At 28.4% G+C, this 23005-nt stretch overlaps 6 protein-coding genes across 17 annotated transcripts; 2 read left to right on the top strand and 4 right to left on the bottom strand.

Moving 5' to 3' along the window:
- Positions 1-413: 413 nt before the first annotated feature.
- LOC103573919 (histone-lysine N-methyltransferase PRDM9) lies at positions 414-4602 on the bottom strand. 2 transcript variants are annotated; one of them, XM_053741178.1, is made up of 5 exons: positions 4329-4602; positions 2407-2648; positions 1596-2294; positions 1334-1510; positions 414-1247 (listed from the first exon to the last, which is right to left on the bottom strand). In XM_053741178.1, exons 2-5 carry the CDS (start codon positions 2641-2643, stop codon positions 864-866), a joined length of 1497 nt encoding a protein of 498 aa, XP_053597153.1. In that variant the 5' UTR covers positions 2644-2648; positions 4329-4602; the 3' UTR covers positions 414-863. The 2 variants fall into 2 exon arrangements, with proteins under 2 accessions (XP_053597153.1, XP_008551414.1); XM_008553192.2 differs by lacking the exon at positions 4329-4602 and adding an exon at positions 3180-3403.
- A 455-nt stretch (positions 4603-5057) lies between these two features.
- LOC103573918 (palmitoyltransferase app) lies at positions 5058-10436 on the top strand. 8 transcript variants are annotated; one of them, XM_053741072.1, is made up of 10 exons: positions 5058-5616; positions 5706-5874; positions 5954-6175; positions 6284-6444; positions 6529-6687; positions 6793-6930; positions 7007-7161; positions 7253-7370; positions 7452-7564; positions 7644-9341. In XM_053741072.1, the coding sequence occupies exons 3-10, from the start codon at positions 6027-6029 to the stop codon at positions 8484-8486; spliced, it is 1836 nt and encodes a 611-aa protein (XP_053597047.1). In that variant the 5' UTR covers positions 5058-5616; positions 5706-5874; positions 5954-6026; the 3' UTR covers positions 8487-9341. The 8 variants fall into 8 exon arrangements, with proteins under 8 accessions (XP_053597047.1, XP_053597048.1, XP_008551410.1 ...); XM_053741073.1 differs by having other exon boundaries at positions 5058-5639; XM_008553189.3 differs by lacking the exon at positions 5706-5874 and having other exon boundaries at positions 5059-5232; positions 5315-5586.
- A 174-nt stretch (positions 10437-10610) lies between these two features.
- On the bottom strand, positions 10611-12627 carry LOC103573917 (protein odr-4 homolog). Its single transcript, XM_008553183.2, has 6 exons — positions 12418-12627; positions 12125-12304; positions 11841-12043; positions 11422-11779; positions 11129-11345; positions 10611-11057 (listed from the first exon to the last, which is right to left on the bottom strand). Exons 1-6 carry the CDS (start codon positions 12511-12513, stop codon positions 10720-10722), a joined length of 1392 nt encoding a protein of 463 aa, XP_008551405.1. The 5' UTR covers positions 12514-12627; the 3' UTR covers positions 10611-10719.
- Positions 12628-12840: 213 nt separating this feature from the next.
- Positions 12841-17625, bottom strand: LOC103573915 (nuclear factor NF-kappa-B p100 subunit). 3 transcript variants are annotated; one of them, XM_008553182.2, is made up of 10 exons: positions 17517-17625; positions 16826-16984; positions 16583-16734; positions 16332-16495; positions 15381-15664; positions 15196-15300; positions 13987-15125; positions 13609-13917; positions 13164-13526; positions 12841-13082 (listed from the first exon to the last, which is right to left on the bottom strand). In XM_008553182.2, exons 2-10 carry the CDS (start codon positions 16974-16976, stop codon positions 12966-12968), a joined length of 2784 nt encoding a protein of 927 aa, XP_008551404.1. In that variant the 5' UTR covers positions 16977-16984; positions 17517-17625; the 3' UTR covers positions 12841-12965. The 3 variants fall into 3 exon arrangements, with proteins under 3 accessions (XP_008551404.1, XP_008551403.1, XP_053597046.1); XM_008553181.3 differs by lacking the exon at positions 17517-17625 and adding an exon at positions 17267-17510; XM_053741071.1 differs by lacking the exon at positions 17517-17625 and adding an exon at positions 17096-17150.
- Positions 17626-17874: 249 nt separating this feature from the next.
- On the top strand, positions 17875-22995 carry LOC103573914 (lambda-crystallin homolog). 2 transcript variants are annotated; one of them, XM_008553180.3, is made up of 7 exons: positions 17875-18152; positions 20493-20727; positions 20867-21054; positions 21138-21346; positions 21567-21724; positions 22421-22563; positions 22640-22995. In XM_008553180.3, exons 2-7 carry the CDS (start codon positions 20693-20695, stop codon positions 22852-22854), a joined length of 948 nt encoding a protein of 315 aa, XP_008551402.1. In that variant the 5' UTR covers positions 17875-18152; positions 20493-20692; the 3' UTR covers positions 22855-22995. The 2 variants fall into 2 exon arrangements, with proteins under 2 accessions (XP_008551402.1, XP_008551401.1); XM_008553179.3 differs by lacking the exon at positions 17875-18152 and adding an exon at positions 20323-20411.
- Positions 18163-20086, bottom strand: LOC103573913 (uncharacterized). Its single transcript, XM_008553178.2, has 5 exons — positions 19800-20086; positions 19596-19712; positions 19142-19522; positions 18494-19060; positions 18163-18430 (listed from the first exon to the last, which is right to left on the bottom strand). The coding sequence occupies exons 1-5, from the start codon at positions 19834-19836 to the stop codon at positions 18210-18212; spliced, it is 1323 nt and encodes a 440-aa protein (XP_008551400.2). The 5' UTR covers positions 19837-20086; the 3' UTR covers positions 18163-18209.
- Positions 22996-23005: the final 10 nt, after the last annotated feature.

Genomic DNA, 23005 nt, shown 5'->3' with positions numbered 1-23005 from the left:
GTTTTCTTAATAATATTAATTGAAAATTTTTTGTTAAATTTAAATGAAGGAGCAAAAAATATGGAATATATTACAAGTTACAAGATACCGTTATCTTGTATGAAAAGCTACTGGTTACTGATTCATTCAATGTTTTATTTCTTTTTTATCATATATTTTTTGTTTAATTTAATTCTTCATACACACTTGAGGTACTCTTGCTATTCAATGTAGTAAGTACAATCTTTGGTAATTGGTATATTTTTAATTAGCAAAATTACGTAATGTATTTTTAAAATTCATGATTAGATGAAAAATAAGATAATTTTATTTTGGCAATATCAGTCAGCCTCTTTGGTTCGAAATACGAATGGTATTGCTTTTGTTATTGACATTAAATTAGTGTAATTGTTTCAGTTTATAAAAAAAAAAAAAAAAAAAAAAAGGAAATTATTATTTTTGTGTTAATATATAAGGTAAGAGACTCAGTACCCGATCACTCATGTATTTATACATCTATATTTACTAAATATATCCATACAAATACATGAAGTGATCGAGTACTAGGTCTTTTACTTTATTGAGTTCCACTAAATAATATTTACTAAGAAGCAAAAAATAAAATTAATTGATTTAAAATGTAAAATGACTTTGATTATATTTCATTATTGTTTAGACTTATTAAAATTGGGGAGTAAAAATATAGTGAAGAAAGACTTTAATACCTCCAGTTAATCCGTTGAATCTGACCTGTTAATAACTTTCTCAATAATATAATAATAAATATACATGTCATATCAACGCAATCACTGCCACGCAATTGAGCTTTTCTTGATTATTATTTTCTGTTTCTTATTATCTAATTAAAAAGAGACAGAATTTATTTAGGCGTTTTTACTGCCATTACTACCATAAAGACTCGGATGAACAAATTTATCGTGAAGAGTTCGAAGATGCCTCAACAAGTTGCTCTTTACATTGAAGCCTTTTTTACAGTAAGAGCAGAGAAATGGCCTTTCTCCTGTGTGCGTTCGCTGATGTATTACCATTGATGCATGACTTGGAAATACTTTTTGACAAATATTACATAGTTTTTGATGATTATGAACTCGTTTAGGTTTTGGTGGTGCTGAATTGTTCATTAAGGCTAGTTGTTCTTCTGTGTGCTCTGTTTGAATATGACGAACCCATTCTTGAGGTGTTGGATACATGTTACCACAGAGGTCACACTTCAATGGTGGAAAATCTTTATTATCATCATCGTCACCCTAAAAAATATTCAATTATCATGATAAATTGTTTTATAAAAAAAAAAAAAAAATAAATGTTATTATTTTTCATTGTTTATTCATACCTTACGTTTCTTTCGACGATTTTCCGTCATATCTGCATGTGTAAATTCGATGTGTCTTACCCAGTCTGAAGGACGATTAAAAGTTTGACTGCACATGTCACAAGTTAAAGGTGTATATTCTTCTTCTTCCTCTTCTTCCTCTAGATCTCCATCTTCATCAGCACTATGCACGATTTCCTGAATAAATAATTTAAAGTGTACATAATTAATAATTAATAATTCATAAATATAGTTATTTATAAATAAAAATATGAATACTTACTGGTTTAATATCAATATCATGATCTATCGTAAGTGATTCAGTAGGATCCATAGATTCTTCCCAATCAATTGGTTCATCTTTTACTAGAAGACCCAGATTTAATTCACCATCACCAACTTCACTTCTAGATTTATTTGAATCTGTTTCGTTGTCTTTTGATCTTTTTTTCTTTACATTTTCTACATTCTCTTTATTTTTAATTTGTTCATTATTTTTTGCTTCTTCTGTTATTTTTTTTGGATCAGCATTGATCAATATCTCATCAGGTTTGTCATTAGTTTTCTCTGGTAGTGTCGGGACTGGTGGCACTGGGGATGGTATTGTAGTACTTGCCATGGTAGTTGTTGCTGTTGTTGTTGCTGTTATAATTGGCTGAGCAGTAGGTGGCACAGGAACTGGTTGAGGTGTTGTTGTTGCTTCTTGAATAACTTTTTCAGTACTCGGTTGAACCAATTTAATCTTCTGTATTTGTCCTGGTACTGGTTGCTGTTCTCTTTTATCACGATCAACTTTCTGATTATTTGATTGAATATTCTCTTTTTTACTTGATGTATTTGATCTCCATAAACCACGAACTCTCAGTATATCACCAGCCTTTAATACACCTTCCAGTTGATCATTAGTGACTGTTGCCTCGCCACTGTACATATATTGAATTAATATTTTCAATGTACGATAACCGATCTCTATTGGTAAGACCTATCGGAAAAAAAAAAAAAAAAAAAAAAAACAAACAAAAAAAATTGATTTATTAAAATTAAAAATAATAATTTTTTTCAACTAAAGTTATAAATAAATATATATTATTTACTACGATGATTGGAGAATTGGTATTTGCACCAAAATGACAAGTCTGAAAGATATGACTGAGATAAGATGAACAGGCGGCAAGTACGAAGCGATGAGCGGCAACATGACGTCCACAAGACGTAGCTAGTAGAACATCAGCAAAGGACTCTGAGTGTAGCAAAGTTGCTACTGAACTATGGAGATGAGCTCCATAGCTGTGCCACTTCAGTTGATAATTTTCTGAAGCTGCGATGGCCATTTTTTCTATAATAAAAATCAATAATATTACATCATTATTTATTAGCATATGGAATTCAATAAAATAAAATAAAAAATATGTAACTCTGGTTTTACGAAAGAAAAAAAATATTATAAGTTAGTATCGAACGTAAAATTATTCCCTCTGGGGTACAACCACTAAGCTCGACCGACTCTATTGTTTCGCGATCGATCCCGTACACGTTTCAAACGCAATCATTTATCCATCTCCAACTATTTTATTTTTTTATAAACTTAAAAAATTATCACAATTATATATGCGTTTATTTACAATCATAAAATTTCACTCTCATCACTTGAATGTTACAACATTTAATTCAAAATTATTTAATCACAAATTCGATTACGTTTAAACTTGTAAATAAAACTTTTTATAAAATATTATGTAGATCTCATATTTGTACCCAGAAAATTTATATTTATGAAACGTAAATATATATTTACATATTTTTTTTTAGTAATGTTATATGATAACGAAAGAAAATAAAATAATGAACCAAGTGTTCTCATTTTTACCTGACGACATCAATTAAGATTACAGTCGGTCGATGGTCACCTTAAATATAATTTTTTCAAAATGATTTTCAAGATTTTTTGCTTAATTTCACTTGTTAATCACACAATTATATTCTGTAAGTTAAAAACAATGAATATTATTGTTTTTAAACGTATTACAACAAGGAAACAGTGAATAATATTCGCTCACGCGTTGGTGTTTTGAATGGCGTGTCGCGGACGGGGTACGGGGCAAATATGAGCATCGAACCACGGCGTAGGGGCCTAAAAATCGATATTTCGGTCTTTGCTCCATCCTCCGGGTGTGCGGTGCGGTTGTGCGACAGTGTGCGATGTTGGTTTCGTAGAGGATGGGTATATAAGGTATAGGTGTAGAGTACCCCCTTGTCATTATCGATTTTCCCCGGCTACCAATCGCACGCATCCATTTATCCCATCGATCGCTCGAGCTGATTTTAGCGTTTGCGTCTCTCCCAACAAACTCTCCCTATTACATATACTGCTGCTACTGCTTTTATATTTATTTTCTCTTTCTTTCATCTGTTCTCTACGTTATATATTTACCTTTATCTGTACTCTCGATATTAACTGTCTTGCTCTTAACTATGCTTCTCTTCTCTTCTCTTATATTTTATATCCAACTTGCCAATATCATCCACACATGTACTTCCATGTGTATCAACAACCCCTAATGCCATTTCACTTATTGCCATCATTCTTGCTCATAAAATATAAAACTTGTTTCTCTTATTGCCATTTTTTTCCCGCCTAACAGATACATCTACCCTCTAAATATGATACAGCAAAGATTCACATCCGATTCTTGATTTTTTTTTTTTTTTTTTTTTTCAATAATTAATACTTAATTTCATTAAATTTACTCACATTAATCCAACAATTACTGATAATAATAATTGTGATGCTCAATTAAGAATTATAAAAGAAAATCATGCTGTGAAATAAATGTAGGATAAAATAATAACTTGATTGATTTTATTTAATTCGCTGCATTGCGACAAATTTTATTATTGCTTTATTATTAGTCTTTTTGATGTCATAATGGGAGTAATATAATGGCGGGAAATACATTTTATTCGAATAATAGATTTTATTTAAATTAATAACATACATTTATTTTTTATATATTACCCTATTAAAGCCTTCTTTCGTCTGACCTCAGAGAGAATCCAATAGACCTTATTAAAGGGATCAGAGATTGTTAATGCGGTTGTGATATCGAACGTTTCACACGTGATTTGTTGACGAATCGATCAGGAATTATTTTTTATGCAATAAAATTAAAAAAAAATCACGTGTTTGAATTATTAAAACGGATTCATAATCAGATAATTTATTACTTAATTGCTTTAATTATTTTAATCCTTTTCCCCATTTAATTTACATGATCTACATAAGCCGCATGTGTTTGTCAACACTAAGAACGGTGTTGAATCACGTGCTAATCTAGGTAATGAACGCGTTCCTTGAGATGGCGGCACTACTGTCAACACTCAACAAACAACAACAACAAAATTTGTTGATATAAAAAATAATAAAAATATCAGTATGTTCTCGAACTTATATTTAAATTTCTTAAATTATATTTAATTACATGCTTATACTTTTAATTAATTATTTAGTTTGATAGATCGGAACAAATTGATGACATTATAATTCTTTGAACTTTATCAAAAGATTTAAATGATAGATAACATTGTTTTTTTTACTTGCTTACTTATTTGTAAAAATAAATATATAAAAATAAGTTAACTTAAGTAAGTACTCATATTTTCATACAGTTAAAAAAAGATAATAAATATTTTATTTATTAATATTAGGTGAGTAAAATTAACCTTTAATTTATATACAACGTAATTCGCGGGTTTTTATTATCTATCGATATGTAGGATTTAAATATATATCGATATAACACACTATCGATAAATTTATTTAACTCGTGCCCCACTCTAGTATCTATTATCTAGCACACTAAACCATGACACTCGCACACACATGTTGAATTCCAAGATCATCAGTCGTAAATACACGTCAGGTATTGTCATAAATACTGAGTGGTGTTATTAAAGAGACAGAAAAAAGATTAATTTATTTTTTTTTTCTTTCATTACTTCAAGTTGTGAGAGAGATATAAAAGCTTACAATTAAATACATTGTGTGGTAATGTCAAAAGTTTTTGTCTAACCATTTCGAATGACACAAGTTTTATTTTTTGAATTAATTTAACTATGATAGTAAAAAAGATATAATGGGTAATTAGTCTAAAGTTTTAATTTTCCATGGATTTTATTAATTTCATACGTGCCAAAAAAAAAATAATGATTTCGGAGTGAGTGCTCTTGATGATATCAACGGCCTCCAGCAAGGTGAAGAAGATGGTGTACAGAACGTGAGTTCATCGTTTATTTTGGGGTTTAAAGTACGATAAGCATTCACGTGATGGTATTTATTACAATAGCTATTTAATTATGGTATAGTTTTTATTTTTTTACATTTAAAATCACTTAGGTTAAGTCGATAATTTTCAATGAATCATGAGTTTTTTAAGATTTCGATAATAAATGTAATATGTATATATATAAATGTATGGAAGTAAAAAATATGATAAATATAAATATTTATGGTCATTTAGTGACCTTGGTTGTTATGATGGTTGCATAATGTAATATTTTGAATGGTATGTGAGTTATGTTAATGAAGAATGAAAAGACTTTCACCCTTGAAATCATTATAATTTTGTTATTTACATTTTACAGATTCCTCTGCAGGCTTGTGGTTAGATAAAATAATTTTTTGATGTACAAAATAAACAACAACAAATAAATAACGATGCCACACGTTACAAGAAAATGGGAATTATTCCCAGGACGAAATAAATTCTGCTGTGATGGTAGAGTCATGATGGCACCACAAACTGGTGTATTTTACTTAACTTTGTGCCTCATTAATTTAACGAGTGCTGTATTTTTTATTTTTGAGTAAGATTTATTTATTTAATTAACAAACATTTCTAATAGTTGTTAAGATTTTGCGATGCATGTAATGGATGATAGCGTGACTAATGAATACACTTTCATCATTTTCAGTTGTCCATACTTGGCGCTCCACATAACTCCAGCAATTCCAGTGATAGGTGGATTACTTTTTATGTTTGTAATGTCAGCATTATTACGAACAAGTTTTAGTGACCCTGGGGTTATACCTAGAGCGACTCCTGATGAGGCTGCATATATTGAAAAACAAATAGGCAATAATTTTAGTTTAAATAGTTTTGTTTTTTTTTTTTTTTCCTTTATTTACACACTCGCTATTAATAATATTACATTTACAGAAGTTCCTAACAATGGTAACTCACCAACGTATCGACCGCCTCCACGTACAAAAGAAATCTTGGTGAAGGGCCAGCCAGTTAAATTAAAATATTGTTTTACTTGTAAAATATTTCGACCTCCAAGAGCGTCTCATTGTAGTCTATGTGACAACTGTGTTGGTGAGTCTATTAGTCTAATATTTATTGCTGAATTATTCAAGGTCAATTTGATTTTTTTGCTTTTCATATATATTGTATTGATAATAAAACCTAATTTTTTTATAGAGGGATTTGATCATCATTGTCCGTGGGTTGGCAATTGTGTAGGTCGAAGAAATTATAGATATTTTTATGCATTCATTGTATCCTTAGCCTTCCTATGTGTTTTCCTTTTTGCTTGTGCAACAACACATCTCATTATGCGTAAGTTTTGATAACAATATATAGTTTGTTAATTTATTGATTCAGTTAATTTAGTAATTAAAAATTTAATTAACAGTTACGAGAGATGATAGACCATTTTTAGATGCTATAAAAAATTCACCAGGAAGTCTTTTCGTTGGTACTATTTGCTTTTTTTCCGTTTGGAGTATTTTAGGTCTTGCTGGATTTCATACTTACCTTACAAGCAGCAATCAAACAACAAACGAAGACGTAAATTATTTTTATCATTTACTATCGCTGTTATCTTTATTTAACTGATATATATTTAATTTTATTTTAATGACTCTTTGAATTGTTGTAGATAAAAGGCTCATTTTCAAGTAAAAGAGAACAAGAAAGTTTTAATCCATATAGTCATGGAAATATTTGTGGTAATTGTTTTTATGTTCTCTGTGGACCAGCTCCACCAAGCCTTATCGGTATTTATTTTTTTTATCTTTTTATAGTAATTAAAATTAATCATTAAATTTAATTTTAAATATTTATTTATAAAATCATAGATCGACGAGGAATTGTCACGCCCGGATACAGAGCTGAACGTGAACGAACTGGTGATGATTATGTAATTGCCAATAATAAAGCTTATGGTACAGTTAAAATTATGCAGCCACAAGTAAATATTATTTTTAATATAGAAATCTTTTATAATAAATTATTGTACAATAAAATGATTATTTTATTATTTCATACAGGCTAATGGTCACAATATTCCATCACATGTAGATAATGATTTGACTGGTTCAATGAATAATCTTGTCTCAGGTCAACGTTCACCGCGGATTGAATCATTAAACGGTGAGTTAACACTTATGAACCAGCTACCACGTTGTCCCGTTGAATTACCCAAGTATCGTCAGTACACAAATGAAGTATACATTCAAAAATATTCAACGCCGCGACGTTGTGCTCAAGATCGCGTACAACCTGGTGATGCTTATGCTGCCGAAATTGAACGTCTTAATGCAGAAGTTCAAAAATTTAATTATAAATGTGAGGAAACTTTACAGAGATATCCACAAAGATGCCGTGAAGAGTATCAACGTTGTTCTGAAAATAATTTAATACACAATCAACAACAGTATACTGTTGAACAAAAATACGCGATTGATCTTAAAAAATATCCACGTGGATACTCGGAAGATTATTTAAAATATGGTGGTATTGGTGATGATGATGATGATGATAATTACAGAAAATCAATTGATTTACAAAAATTTCCTCAACGTTATTCTGAAGACCCATCACGACAATATCACTCACCACAAACTTTTAAATACAATAATCTTAGATGTAATCAACATGGCTTTAAATATCCAATTACTACGAATATTTTACCTAATAGAATATTAGGCTCTGGTAATATTCCTATGATTGGTCAAAATGCAATCGGTCTAGTAGTTAATAGATTTGGTTCAGCACCTTTAAATTATGATATGGCCTTTATGGATAATAATTCTATTTGCCCAGGGGAAAGGGCCGAGGATAATTTAATGAATCGTCATTTTATTGTCAGCCCCCTAAATGATAATGATTGACAATGATTACTCGCTACTCCTCGGCATATTAGCACTCACGCCCCTCGTTTCTCATCGAGGAATTGCATTTTTCATAACACCAATGACATTAAATAAGTTATTACACTTATTAAAAAGAAAACATTTACATACATATTTATATGATATGTATAACGTTTTAAGAGATTAATATATTCAAAAACTTCCAAGAGATTTAAAAAAGTTACATATTTAAACTAAATATAATAGCTATTATTTTAACAATAGTATCTTTATAGATAAACATACATGCAAATTTTTAATGCTATATAAATCAATAAAACGTGTTTCTTTGTTTATAATTACGACCTATTATCGAGGGCTCAAGTCCGTGATTTTGGTAAGTCCATCATACCACTTGCATATTCGTGCACAATCAATTTAAAAAAAAAATTTTGTTCATTTTTTCTAATCCATTGGGAAAAATAGTTTGTTTTTATTTTTGTTTTGTTAATTTTTTTTTTTACTTGGCATTAACATTAAACCGACAGCATTTTTTTTATCACCTTTATAATCAATATTTTCCCTGAGAGCACCATGTATTGATAAGCTTGTTTTGGATTGTGACTAATTCACGAGGATTTTGGTTTGAATTTTTTATATTTATTTAAATATTTGTAAATATATTTTGGGAGAATGAGGTAAATTTTTTTACCCATTTGTCACATTTTTATAAAAACATAAAACGTATGCGGCTTTTTAATTTTATTTTTAAAAAGCCAAGTTATTCCTAGATCCTTTATAACAATTATTTATTAATTTAATTTATCAATTATTATTGTTATTTTTTTTTTGTTTCTAATATTTATAAATGATAAAATGTAAATAATAATATGGATTTAAAATTATTATTTTAGGTAGTACGACAAATAGCGTAAGCCACCTTGTATCCAACGAAATGCCATTGGCTTCATTGAGCATACCGCCAATAGACATTGATGAGATAGCACCATTACCACCGAAACAGAGTGTAATTATTCCACCTGTATTAGATACGACAATACCCCAAATGACTGTCACAACACCCTTATCGGCCTCACGATTACGATTACTCCAAGACACAACAATGATCGAATCTGCATTAGATTTAGACTCTTTAGAAGAGTCAAGTGTCGGCCGTGGCAGTCAAACAGGTCTTATTAAAATAGGTATTGTTTAATTATATTGTTTATCGTTAAAACAAAAAAGAAGTCTATGACCAAGAGTTGAGCACATTCAACGCTTCGCGACTAAGATGTGTAAAAATAGTCAAGATTAATATCAACACAAATAATTGATGTAACTTAAAAGTGATAATATTTCTCGAGCAGCTTAGTTCATTTTTAATTTAAATAATAATAATAATTGATCATATAATTTGTATTATAATAATAGTAACAACGAACCGATTTTTATTTTAAGCTACGTAATTTTTTAAATATTAATGAATTTATTATGAGTGATTATAATGCACATAAAGTAATTTAAAAATAAAAGTAATTAAATAAATCTAACAAGTTTAAAAAATTAACTCGCATTTTTATCATGAGAGAATAAGATTGAAGCTTATAATACATTTCTGTATTACGGCAGACTATTATGCAGTTATAAACTCATGTACACGTAATCTATAATGAAGACTTGATAAAAAAGTTTATAATACCAGTTTGATGACTGGTCGTGTACAGGTATTAATTGTGGGAGTCTTTTACGTACATGATATTATATACATATATATAGCTACGCACAATCTAATTACGTTCTTACTTCTAATTTTTTTTTCTGTTTTAATAATTAAGAAAAAAAATTGTTTAAATAATGGATGAAAAAATAAAAAAGTAAATAACAATTATACTAAGTATAATTATTATTTTTTGTTTGTAATTGTACAGTGTTATTGGAAAATAAAAATTTATGTAAATATTTATAGTATTAATATTAAAAACTCAAGTTAAACGAAAAAATTTCAAACGTTTTCATTAAATTAATTGACCTTGTGTATTATTTTTAATAATATTAAAAAATTTAATAAAATTACAAATTTTATTTACAAATAACAATGTAAAAATATAATTCGAAAACAAACAACAACAGGCTATATATTTATTTTTAAATTTTAATTTTGTGATATGTAAAAAGAGCTCTATAAGAGCAATTTTGTCAATAATATATTTAATTATTTATTTTTCATAATTTTATCAATACAAAATAAATGATAATTATTACTTTTGTCAAATTAGTAAAAATAGTGTATTAAAATGGAAATAATGAGAATAATTAATGCTACAATCAACCCGGATATATATAAAAATAAGTGATTATTATCGGAATATTTTTTTTGTTCAGTAGGTTCACTGATTATTTCATTTTGTGAATAAAATTCAGATGGATCTGCTTGTAATTCAAAATCTTTTTGAACATTACTCTCTTGTACCTCAAGATCTAAAAGCTCTTGGAGTGATATTAGAGCTTCTTGAGGACCTTCACCGGGGAATAAGTAGTCCGATAAAGTTATCCTACTTTTTGGTAATGCAACAAGTACTCTTCGTGGTGGCTCATGAAGTGTGATATTGTCTACAAATAGAAGAAAAAAAATGAATAAATTATTTTTTATTTGAAGAAAAAAAAATATAAATTAATTTTACCTTCTGGTAGACCATTTTCTTCTTCAATTAAACTATCAGCGTGCATCTCTAATCTACTGGTCATTGATCTCATAATATCATGTTTTATTGCACTTGCAGCTTCACCAATTGTTGATGATTGATGAACAAAAGTTCTACTGATTAATTGTCCTTGTAACCGAATAGACGCACAGAAATTCGTACGTTTTATTTCTAAACTCGTGGACTTGTTAGGCAACTGTAAACCAACATAATAATTAATCATATACTTTTTCAATGAAAATATCTACATTAATTAAAAATATTTTTCTTACACTTGGAATGTAAATAACAGCTTCAAGAACTCTATTGTTAAAGTTAGTGTCATTACTTTTAGATTCTTTTCTGTCTTTCTTCTTCTTTTCTCCTAAAATCTCAACAGGATCATCAAGAGACATTGATTCACCTTCAAGAACAACAATCGACGATCCTATTTTATTTGAAATATCTTCAAGAATATTTTGAAACTGTTTTTTTAATGAATCAGACTCGTGATCTTTAATTACTGGATACATCTGATCAAAATCAACATGGGTGTCTAATTGATACCACTTAGTTATCTTTGATTGAAATTTAACTTCTGCATTTTTTAATGACCCACTACCATTAGCTCCGAAAGATTTACATGAAAATCTATAAATAATAATAATTAATATCAAATCATATTTAAATGTTAATGAATATAAAATATTGCCTTTTAGTTCTGCTATTGTATGCAAGAATAATATTATCATGTGGATTATTGCCATATAGATACGGATCGGATTCTAAATTTTGATGTATTGTCGTAATAATTGATCTCAGTCTTTGAGTCGAGTCACTGTTATTTAAACAATCATCCGGCCCAACAATAAATATTCCAAGAACCCACATACCACCTGGCAACATTCGTGTAACCTAAAAATGAAAATTAAACAATCAACTTGTGTTTATAAAATCAGAATAAAAAAAAAAATTGATAATCCCTGAATGTCATACATGCTTTGCATGATCTGCAACCCAGCTGCTTGGCACATCTTTAATTGATTTTATAAACTGAACCGGCGATTCTTGATGAAGATTCGTCGTCGAACCTATTAAAGTCTCTTCGATAACGTCTTTTGATGCTGGTGGAGGTGTTCGTGCTAAGTGTATCACATAATCAGTGTCTTCGGTACTCTAAAATATATATAAAATTAAAAGTAACGTTTTAAATTTATAAATTGATAATAAATATATGAAACAGCTGGAATGATAAAATAAATTAAAGAGTAAACAAAAAAAATTCCAACCTGTCCTAAAATAAGTCCAACGGTGTAAGCATCCGATTGAGCTAAAGATTCTAAATAATTTAATAAACACTCTTCTGCATACACTATTCGTCCCATTTTTTAATTATATATTTTTTATTTATTAATAATAATAGGTTTTTTTTCTAATCCTACACTCTACACGCTGATTTCGTACGTCGCACGATGGATCAGCTGATTTATTTACCGTTTGACATACGTCGTTAAAAAAAAAATTCTGCTTGTTGTGTTGGTAGACATGCTCGTTTTTTTTTTCTCAATTATAATGAAACGGTCTTTTTTCTATTAAAACTTCTATTCATAGAATATCCAATTATTAAATAATTATTGTTTTGAATGGATTCCACCTGACGTTTTATAAAAAATAAATTTAAATCATTTTTTTACGGAAATAAATTTATTGGGTACTTTGATTGTTTTTATATTTATATTAAAAATTACAATAAGTATATAATGGAAACATTTCAATATATCAATTCTTTGTATAAAAATGATAATTAAAATCATGATAAGACAATAAATATGCATAACTAACAATGACTACGATTATGATTATTGATGATATCTTCAATAAATGTTGCTGCTTCTGTTTGTTTCATTTGATGTAACAAATTTAAAAGTTTTGGCATTGTGAGATTTCCTTGGACCTACAAATCAATTGTTATGCGAATTTAGTAAATAAATTAATAGTATTAGTCAGAAAAAATTAAGAAAATTTTTAAACTTACATCAGCGTAACTAAGAATAGCTAATGCTGGGCTGGCTCCACGTGTATCTAGTGAAGACCATAGATAATCACAACCCAGATTTTTGGCAAGAGGTTTCCATCCATCATTTTTGTCTAATATATTCCCAAGTCTAGCCATTTGATCAACATCTAACCATTCAGTGATTGTTTCTTTTTCTTTTTCTATATCAGATGTTTCTGTTGTCTCTTCTTCCTCTGCTTCATTATCTTCTTCTTCTTCTTCTTCTTCTTCTCCTCCTCCACCTCCTCCTCCTCCTTCTTCTTCTTCTGCTTCTTCTTTAATATTATGCACTGATGTATGACTCCTTTTATCTCTATCTGTCCCATTCAACAGATTTCTTATCTGTCAAATAAATGAATTTATAATCAATTTAATTACTTTTTTTAAATAATTGAATTATCAAAATCAAAGAAATAAAACCAACCTCCTCGTTGTCATAAGCTAGATCAAAGGATGTTTGGCCATGAGATGGATCATCGTCTTCGATTTCTTGTTTAATTCTCGTTTGTTTGTTTAAAAGATTAATTTCTGACTCGTGTAAACGATTTTGTGTTTCTCTTTCATCATTATCGTCAGTATCGTAAATATTACCATGCCCACTTGGTATATTGGGATTAGCATTATGTTTTATAAGAATTGCACACAATTCTTTAGCTCTAGATCCAGTATTTACAACTGCTGAATGAAGTGCTGTATTTCCACCAAGATTAGGTTTATCCACATCAATTTTAGTCTGTAAATTTATATCAATTATATTTATATTTTACATAAATGATTTATTATTCAATAAAATTTTGATTACCTTCTCTAAAAGATATTTAACGACTTCAATATGTCCACCTTCAACGGCAATATGTAAAGCTGTTCGTCCAAATGATCTTTCGGTACTATTGACATCATCACCAGCTTTAATAAGAGAATCAATAGCTCGCAGCGAACCATTTTCAGCAGCTAATTGAAGTGGAGTCCAACCCGTGTCATCTCTTACATTAAAATCAGCTTTTGCCTCTAAAAGTGCATCAACACATTCCCAAGATTGTGGTCTTTTAACAGCTTCATGAAGTGGATACGAACCATGATTATCACTAGTATTTGGATTAGCTCCAAGTGATAATAAAGTACGCACAATATCCGGTTGATTGAGCATAACGGCGTAATGTAATGGGGTTTTATCAGCAGCATTCTGCATATCAATTAGACTATTGAATTCTGGTGCACTGCTCATAATTTTTAAAATTTGTTTTACTATTTCACGTTTACCATGACGAAGAGCAGAATGAAGCGGGGTATCTCCATACAATGTACGTTCTACCAATAGTTTTTTTAAACATTTTCTAAAGTCGTTACTATCTTTATCTTGCTTAAGTGCTTCGTTTAATACATTCATCGCATAATTAGGTCCATCTAACTTATCCATATATTTTTTACCATCAGTACACAAATCTCCATCAATACTGTCATCATAATTATCTTTTTTTGCCAGCTCTATGTATTCTCCAAGATCTATATTTTCTAGGAAGTCACGATAATCATCAGAAGGTAATTTTTCTGAGGCAAGCTTTTTAAGTTCTGCTGATAAATCACTGGGTGTTGGATTGTCTGATGACATAGCAAATACATTTTTAGACATTATTGTATCAGGAAGAATTGAATCACCAAAATCAAAACTTTCAGAATAAGACATCCTCGGTCGTTTTCTGGTTAAAATACTATCCGATGGTTTATACGTAAATTTCATTGGTTCAGAGCAATCGCCATCCGTTGGACGTTCCAATTGAATTAATACTTCTCGTGGAGATGTTATCTCGCGATCTTTATACGGCGGTGTACGGAACACTATAGCATATTGATGATGAACATCAAGCTCAGAAAAACGACCATACGCACACCAGATTTCATTACCTTTAGAATCTACTTCAAAAAATTTTACTTTTATATTTTCTGCAAAAAAATGTTTATTGGATTAACTTTAGTTTAAATTGCTATTAATATATCAATACACTCAACTTACTCTTGCCAACTTTTTCAACAAGCAAAAATACCTCTTCGTTACCATCACAACTGCTAACATATTTATCAATACGACAGATTTTTAATTCTCCCGTTAAGGCACTTTCTGAAAAAATATATAAAACATTTATTAGATAATAATTTTTTCAATGAACATCAAAATATTATAATTATTAATTCATTTACTTAGATTATTAATTGTCAAAGAATAAACTGGTTTAGTAATAGGTGTCATAACTCCATTTTCATTTGGAACAAATGCTTGGAAAGATAATGCAACACTGTTCAAATCCATCCATTTTTGAGCACCCTCTGCATCCATTTTAATTTGCGTTTCTTCTCGAACATTTAGAGTAGTTATAGTAGGATCTATGCGTCGATTTCGTTCAAGAACCTCTGCTCTCAATTTTTTAATCAATTCATCTTTAATGTGTTTTTTAGCTGTATGAATAATGCCCATTCCATGAAACCTAGTAAATAAATTTGCATTATAAAATAATTTATAATTCACCTGTTTTTTTTTTTTTTTTTTTTAATAAATAATTACGTTACAGTCAATATTGACAGATCAAATAACAAAGGATTTAGGGAAACACGCTGCAGAATATGCGGAAAAAAAAAAAAAAAGAAAGCCTGTGCCTTATGCTGGAATGTACCAAAATAAAGGAAAAACTTGAAGCAGAGCTGGTGGAAGGAATAAGCAAAATACTCCTGGAAGTAAAAGGAGATAACTCATATAGAAAAATAATCAGCTACTGAAAGGAGAACCAAATGTGATACTAATAAATTATATTAGACAAGTTGGAAAAATTACTGATAAAAAGAAAAATGAGAAAGCAAAAATAACTAGTGAGGATGAGAATTATGATAGTCAGATAACACCAAAATGCACATGAAAGCAAGTCAGAAGCAGACTTCGAGTGTTATCAAGAAAACGGTTCATAAACTCTAAGTCAAAATATAGAAATCGTGTAAATAGAAAGTAAGAGTGGAAATATAAAAAAGTATAAAAATATAAAAATAAAGTATAATATTGAATAATATATAAAGAGTTATTTAGTTCTATGGAATGTAAAAATTGTAAGACTGAAAATTTGTACAGAGAGAAATAAAATTAATTTAATTTAATTTAATTACGTTGCAGTCCAATCATTTTCCGGGCCAACCGAAACTTCATAAGGACGATCAGTCTCACTGTTACCTTCTCTTTTTACAAGATGATGAGCATGTGGTATTCTCCTGTCTTCATTTTTTGTTACTATAATGCAACGTATTATTGCAGTTCCAGAAAAATTTCTAAGCTAAATTAATAATATGAAATAATAATGTGAAAAATTCTAATTTATTTACTGCCTGATTAAAATAATTAAGTAAAATTAAAAATTCACCTGTACTGTAGGAGCATTTTTTTTTCGTCTAGTTGTAGAGTTTGCACTAGCAAGACTACCATGGGTACCCATCATTTCGGATTTGTATCTAAATCGAAATTTGTCTATCGGCTGTTCGAGAATAACAAGTTCTGGAATACCTAATTCCATTTCTACAATAAGTACAATAAATATTTATATTAAATTTATATACAATTACTATTAAATTAAATAACAGTTTTTTAACAAAATTTATAATTTTACCCATATTACTGTCAAATATAAAATTTTCATTAATATTAATTGTAAAATTATCCTCTTCTCTCAGAGGAGAAACTGTAGATAAAGGTGATTCCATATTGTCTACTGACGGAGATGCTGTCGAACTTTGGTAAGGACTATTTACTGTAACCATCGCTGCGTCTACAAATAAAACAAAATTTATATATAACCTTATTGTCGTGAATCATTATACCTATACATGATCGTATTTTATTTCAATCTGATAATAATTATTCTTTTTTGTTTTTTTACTTCATTAATAAAATACTGCGCATTAGTTCAAAACAAGGGGAATCCTTGTAGTTGAATAAGCTGACTACGACGATCATTGGATACTATATTTATATGTATATATAGACAAAGAAACACGTGATAGAGGCTAGAATATTAAAAACTTTATTTTTAAATTATTAAAACATTTACCCGGACTATGGTGATGATAATTTGATAAATCCGTTAATATTGATTGTAATGCATTTATATTTTCATAAGCCACAGGCATATTAAATTTTTTGAATACAATAAAATTAATAATAAAGTCTGAGAGTTGATATTTATATGCTCTAAGACATTCAACTTTTGATATTAAAGTAGAATTTATAAATTAATTATAAATTGCAGTTAATAGTAAAGGTAACAATCTTGACAGTTAAACTGTTGTTTAATAACTCACCATATTCTTGGATGATCAAGTTATCAGTGGTTATACGTCATTAAAAACCTTGTGATTATAAAAACTGCAGGTTCTTCCCCGGTGCTCGGCAGTACAAACGTATGATGATTGACCAATGAAATCGCTTGGTTTCACGATGTCTTTAGTATTTGTCAGTCGTTTTTTAAAGAGTGGGATTTAAAAGGAAAGAAAACAATTTACATCGGGAAATCCCCGGTAAAAATTTTTAATTATGCTCTGTATATATCTATATTTTGTTTTATTAATTAAATATAATGGCATTACATTATTATTTTTTGTTATTTTTAAAGCACTGTGAATTTAAAAAAAAAAAAAAAAAAGTATAAAGATAATAAAAATAATGATTTATTTATGTATAAATAAAATCCATAAGAAAATAAATAATTATAAGTAGATTAATACATGTATTCTGTTGTATTGAAAGATGTATATTATTATTTAATAAATTATACTCTTAATTGTCCAGCTCGATGAGCTGCTAATGGTGACGATGCTGTTGGCGGTAAATGCACCGAGTCACTTATTGTTGTGAAATTTGATTTTTTAATAATTGAAAATCTTCTCCACCATACTACGATGGCAAAAAAAATTCCACAAATGGCAATTGAAACTTTGGTAAAAAAATATAGTCAATTAATTTTATAAGAATTAATATTTTAAATTATAAGTAATTTATTTTTTAAATATACTGTAGAATGTTGACAGAAATGCAGACTGAAAATCTGCTTCATTCAATATTTTAGATTTTGGCTGTTTAATACTCCGTAAAGGAATGTAATTATTCTTAATTTTTTCTTCAAAATTTTTTTTATTCATTCGTAAATTAAATTGTGGCTCTGGGATTTTAGATGAATAAATATTATTGTTAGATCTCCAAGATGGTAAATAATGATCTGATGAGTATTACAAAGTATTTATTTATTTACTTATTAGAAAAAAAACGAAATTTTACTAACCATTATTATCGCCAATCAGTTTAAATTTCATAGTAAATGACTCAGGTTCAACTCTTTCAGTTCTATTTATTTCCATGTTCCATAAATCAACATGTTTCAGTCGATTTTCAATTTCAGGCGCTGTGTTGTCATTATTTTCACCAAAAATATAATCAAAAATAGATGAGGGTCGTGAGTGGTAATTTTCTTTTCGTTTGGCGATTGGAGTATCTTCAATAGGATCTCCAAAAAACCCAAGTTCATCAATAATAATGAACTTACTTCTAACAGTAGTTGCATTGATTATTTCTGAAGTAACTAGTGGCAATTTTTTTTCAAATATTTTTAACGGATCACTAGTAAATTTTTGGTCTAATTTTAAATCAGATTTATTGAGAGGTTCATTTAAATTTGAGAGTCGAGCTAAAAGACTACTTGGAGTTGTTAAATTATCTGTCAATGACAGTGGGGTTTTAAAGATTGAAAAATTTGAAAAATGATATTCGTTGCACAATCCATTGCTTGAATTACTTGTCGGATTGCATGACTTGTAGGTATTTTTAAATAAATTTGATGTTACTGGTAAATCTATAAAAATGTTACATTGAAAATAAGTTTTTTTTCTTTATATTAACTTTAGATTATTTAACATTTAAATATTTAAATTACCAGAATAATTAGTTGTGTGATTAACGATGGAATCTGTAATATTATTTTCATCATGATGATTATTCTGAGGATTAATTATTTGAGAATCGTTATTAATGGGCGAATGTGTTGATAAGAAACTTGAGATGTGATTTAAATTGATAAGTCGGTGGATAAGATTGGCTATGGTTTGCTGGGGATCTTTAGTTACAGATGACGACATATTCAATTTATTTTTTTTCCAGTTCATTGGTAAAACGATAGATAAATTATTATTTTTTTGAGTTGATAATAATGATACATGACGTTTTCTTGAATTTTCTATTGATTTACGATGTCTTTTACCATGATGTATATGTTTCCTCCAATGATTTAGTAATAATGAGTTATTAATTATTTCAGCTATAATTGAGTAATTAGATTATTATAAAATTGAAAATAACTGTACCCTAAAAATTGTAATGATAAAACATACGTTGAGATAAACTAATCCCAGGTTGTAATTTCATAATATTTTCGATAAACTTTTTTGTTGTTACTTCTACATTTTTAATGGTAGTTAAATTTGTTGCTAATACTCCAAAATGAATTGCTGATAAATAATGATTTTATTTTTATTTAATTATTGTTACGAAAAAAAAGAAAAAAAAAATATAACAAAAATAAAAATACGTCTTACGAAAAAAAATGATAAGATGCCAGTGACCAATTTTCATGATTAATATTTTGTTCTTTAATTTTGATAACTAAAAGACATTTGTAATTAATTTAATGAATTAAGAAGCTAATGAAGATAGAAATTATTATTATTATTATTTTATATTAATGATAAATAATTAGCCTGTAAATTAAATCAATCAGAAAAACGTAATCGTAAATTATGACTTATTGTGTTATAAATTAACAAACGAATGGTCATCATTTCATAAATAATATTTGATACTTTTTTTTTTCGAAGTTCAGTTGTCAAAACCTTAATGGATACTTTAAACAGTTGAATTTAAACTAGATAAATGTCCCAAGTAGCAGATTTGGCTTTGTGACATCTATAAGATAGCAGTGTTTTGAGACTGTTTTTTGACCTATCGATAAGGCGCCCATATGTTGACAAAATAATCAGGAATTAATTTCACCCAAAAAATATTTGCTTAAAAGACTTGACTCAAGTGACGACAAAAAGTAAATTATAAATAATTGTCAAATAAGTAATCTAAATCATTTTTAATTGAAATTACTTTTTTGGGATGGAAAAAAGAACATAAATTTTCTATGACTCCTAGGACCGACATCTGTATGTTTTATTGATAGTCATTTTTAAATATCTTGATATCTATGATTGCATTTTTTTAATACCATTACTATCTATTTACAGTTTGGTAAAAGAAAAAAAAATGCGCAGACGAGAGATAACTGATAAATGACATACTGACACACATGTATATATGTAATCAAGAGTGATAGAGGGGAACAAGAGAATATATCTGCAAAAAATTAAAATTAGTTACGATTCAATAGTCGTTTTGATTGGACTTAATTTTTTTTGGAGTTGAAAAATTGTTACTTATTTGAAAGATGGCTAAGAATGAAAAAATTGGAATAATTGGCAGGTAAAAATGAATTATATAATATTTATATCATACTTTATGAAAAAAAATATATGAATAACTTCGATAGCGTATGCTGTAAATTAAATTATAAAATTTTGTTGAGAACTCTGATAAATATGATGTATGTTATTTGCTTCAGTGGTCTTATTGGACGTAGTTGGGCTATGTTATTTGCCAGTGTTGGGTATCAAGTAACTGTTTATGACATCGTACAAGAACAAATTAATAATGCATTAGCAGATATTAATCAACAGCTAAAAAAACTTGAGTCTGACGGATTACTTCGAGGTAGTCTTACTGCAAAACAACAATTTGAGCTTATAAAAGGTATGTTTATTTATCCTAACAGGTTGATAATGTTTTAAAAAGTACTTGTTCACATTATTGTGTTAATTAATTGATTTAAATAGGTACATCAAGCTTGTCTGAAGTTGCTAAAGGAGCGAAGCTTATACAAGAATGTGTTCCAGAAAATTTAGAATTAAAAAAAAAGTTGTACGGAGAATTAGATAAGGTTGTAGACGATAATACAATTTTATCTTCATCCACTTCTACATTTAAACCATCGTTGTTCAGCGAAAATCTTAAACATCGTGCTCAAGTTATCGTATCACATCCTGTAAGTTTTTTTTTTAAACATATTTTATCTTTGATTTATTATTATTTAAAGAATGAAAACAAAACAAGGTTGTTTTAATAACTTGGATGTCTATTACGTAATTGCAATGATAATTCAACTGATGAAAAACAAAATTCAGATAACGAACGATAAAAATATTTACTGAAGTTTATTATTTATAAATTCATTTCATTTGTTTTAAATTTAATTAAAATTATAGGTAAATCCACCTTATTACGTGCCTCTTGTAGAAATTGTACCAAGTCCATGGACGCGTTCTGATATTCCTGAGAAAACCAAAGCTATTATGACAGAAATTGGTCAAGCACCAGTGGTATTTACTCGAGAAATTGATGGATTTGCTTTGAATAGAATACAGTACATATTAAATAATGTTTCTCTTTCCTGCTTTTTTTTTTTTTTTTTTTTTTTTTTTTTTAATCATTATTAATCATTAGGGACAAGATTTTTGCCTTAATTTTCAAATGAATGGTTCAAATGTTTGATATTACGGCGAAAATATTGGTCTTATCAGAAAAGTTTTCGAAAAAAAGTTGTAGGAAATTTATTTAAAAAAAAAAAAAATCTCTTACGATTTTTTTAAACAACCAATGTTTTCACCGTAATTCTAAAATCAAGACTCCAATTTTTGATAATTACGAAAATCTTACTTTCGCAATTACAGCTTTCTTATTAGTCCTATGAAAAAATTATGAGGGATATTTTTTTTATAAAATTAAATTTTGAACAACTTTTAATTGAAAATTTTTTTGATACGACCAATATTTTCACCGTTATTCCAAAATCAAGATTCATAATGAATGATTCAAATTTTTGTTAATTATGAAAATCTTAATCTTGAAATTACAGTTTTTTTATTAGCCCTCAGAAAAATTACAAGAGACAATTTTTTTTTTTATAAGATTAAATTTCCTACAACTTTTGTTTAAAAATTTTTTTTATACGACCAATACTTTTTCCGTAGTATCAAAAATTTGACTCCATTAATTATTAATGATTATTTTTAAATTAAAGCAAAAATTCTGGCCCTATAATCATTTTTTTTTCATTCAGGTATGCTATTCTCAATGAGGCCTGGAGACTTGTGACTGACGGAGTTATCAGCGTCAAAGACATTGACACTGTTATGAGTGAAGGTTTAGGAATGCGTTATGCATTTTTAGGTGCATTCGAAGCAGCTCATCTCAATGCAGAAGGTGATGTTCATTATTCTAATAATATTTAATTTATCGTAAATTGTTGATTAATAATATTTAATAATTATTGTATTAGGTATGAAGAAGTACTGTGAAACTTATAATAAATCAATTTATGATGTAAGTCAAACATTTGGACCAATACCAAAATTCGTTGGAGCTGCTGCTGATAATATTTCAAAACAGCTTGAAGAAATTTGTCCACTGGATAAATTACAAGAACGTCGAGCGTGGAGAGACTTAGCTCTTACGAAATTATCCATTTTAAAGAAAGAGCTTAAAAATAAGTAATAAATAAAAAAGAATTTTCAAATCCTACGCCTGTGAGAATATTCTTACATTATTTTGTTAGTGAACTTGATGTAACTTTGTAAATATGTATAACTTTTGGAAAACTAATTCAAGGAAGTAAAAGTGATTGTTTGGGTTTAATTACCGCTTT

The sequence above is a fragment of the Microplitis demolitor genome, chromosome 8 (assembly GCF_026212275.2).
Source record: "Microplitis demolitor isolate Queensland-Clemson2020A chromosome 8, iyMicDemo2.1a, whole genome shotgun sequence".
Taxonomy (NCBI): domain Eukaryota; kingdom Metazoa; phylum Arthropoda; class Insecta; order Hymenoptera; family Braconidae; genus Microplitis; species Microplitis demolitor.
The sequence above is the reverse complement of the archived record's forward strand: the minus strand, read 5'-3'. Positions and strand labels throughout refer to the sequence as shown.

What these genes read in the sequence shown, in the direction of transcription:
- LOC103573917 (XM_008553183.2), bottom strand. Translation starts at nt 12,513, where the DNA reads ATGGGACGAATAGTGTATGCAGAAGAGTGTTTATTAAATTATTTAGAA. An exon ending in TTGGACTTATTTTAGGACAG is followed by an intron (nt 12,305 to 12,417) that starts GTTGGAATTTTT and finishes TATATATTTTAG; the next exon opens with AGTACCGAAGACACTGATTA. An exon ending in TTGCAGATCATGCAAAGCAT is followed by an intron (nt 12,044 to 12,124) that starts GTATGACATTCA and finishes TTTCATTTTTAG; the next exon opens with GTTACACGAATGTTGCCAGG.
- LOC103573914 (XM_008553180.3), top strand. Translation starts at nt 20,693, where the DNA reads ATGGCTAAGAATGAAAAAATTGGAATAATTGGCAG. An exon ending in AAAATTGGAATAATTGGCAG is followed by an intron (nt 20,728 to 20,866) that starts GTAAAAATGAAT and finishes TATTTGCTTCAG; the next exon opens with TGGTCTTATTGGACGTAGTT. An exon ending in AGCTCATCTCAATGCAGAAG is followed by an intron (nt 22,564 to 22,639) that starts GTGATGTTCATT and finishes TTATTGTATTAG; the next exon opens with GTATGAAGAAGTACTGTGAA.
- LOC103573913 (XM_008553178.2), bottom strand. Translation starts at nt 19,836, where the DNA reads ATGAAAATTGGTCACTGGCATCTTATCATTTTTTTTC. An exon ending in TGGGATTAGTTTATCTCAAC is followed by an intron (nt 19,523 to 19,595) that starts GTATGTTTTATC and finishes ACTCAATTATAG; the next exon opens with CTGAAATAATTAATAACTCA. An exon ending in TCACACAACTAATTATTCTG is followed by an intron (nt 19,061 to 19,141) that starts GTAATTTAAATA and finishes ACATTTTTATAG; the next exon opens with ATTTACCAGTAACATCAAAT.
- LOC103573919 (XM_008553192.2), bottom strand. An exon ending in ATGATATTGATATTAAACCA is followed by an intron (nt 1,511 to 1,595) that starts GTAAGTATTCAT and finishes TTATTTATTCAG; the next exon opens with GAAATCGTGCATAGTGCTGA. An exon ending in ATCGTCGAAAGAAACGTAAG is followed by an intron (nt 1,248 to 1,333) that starts GTATGAATAAAC and finishes AATATTTTTTAG; the next exon opens with GGTGACGATGATGATAATAA.
- LOC103573918 (XM_008553188.3), top strand. Translation starts at nt 6,027, where the DNA reads ATGCCACACGTTACAAGAAAATGGGAATTATTCCCAGGACGAAATAAA. An exon ending in ATATATTGAAAAACAAATAG is followed by an intron (nt 6,445 to 6,528) that starts GCAATAATTTTA and finishes TTACATTTACAG; the next exon opens with AAGTTCCTAACAATGGTAAC. An exon ending in TTAAAATTATGCAGCCACAA is followed by an intron (nt 7,565 to 7,643) that starts GTAAATATTATT and finishes TATTTCATACAG; the next exon opens with GCTAATGGTCACAATATTCC.
- LOC103573915 (XM_008553181.3), bottom strand. Translation starts at nt 17,345, where the DNA reads ATGCCTGTGGCTTATGAAAATATAAATGCATTACAATCAATATTAACG. An exon ending in TTATCATCACCATAGTCCGG is followed by an intron (nt 16,985 to 17,266) that starts GTAAATGTTTTA and finishes TTTTATTTGTAG; the next exon opens with ACGCAGCGATGGTTACAGTA. An exon ending in TGTTGAAAAAGTTGGCAAGA is followed by an intron (nt 15,126 to 15,195) that starts GTAAGTTGAGTG and finishes ATTTTTTTGCAG; the next exon opens with AAAATATAAAAGTAAAATTT.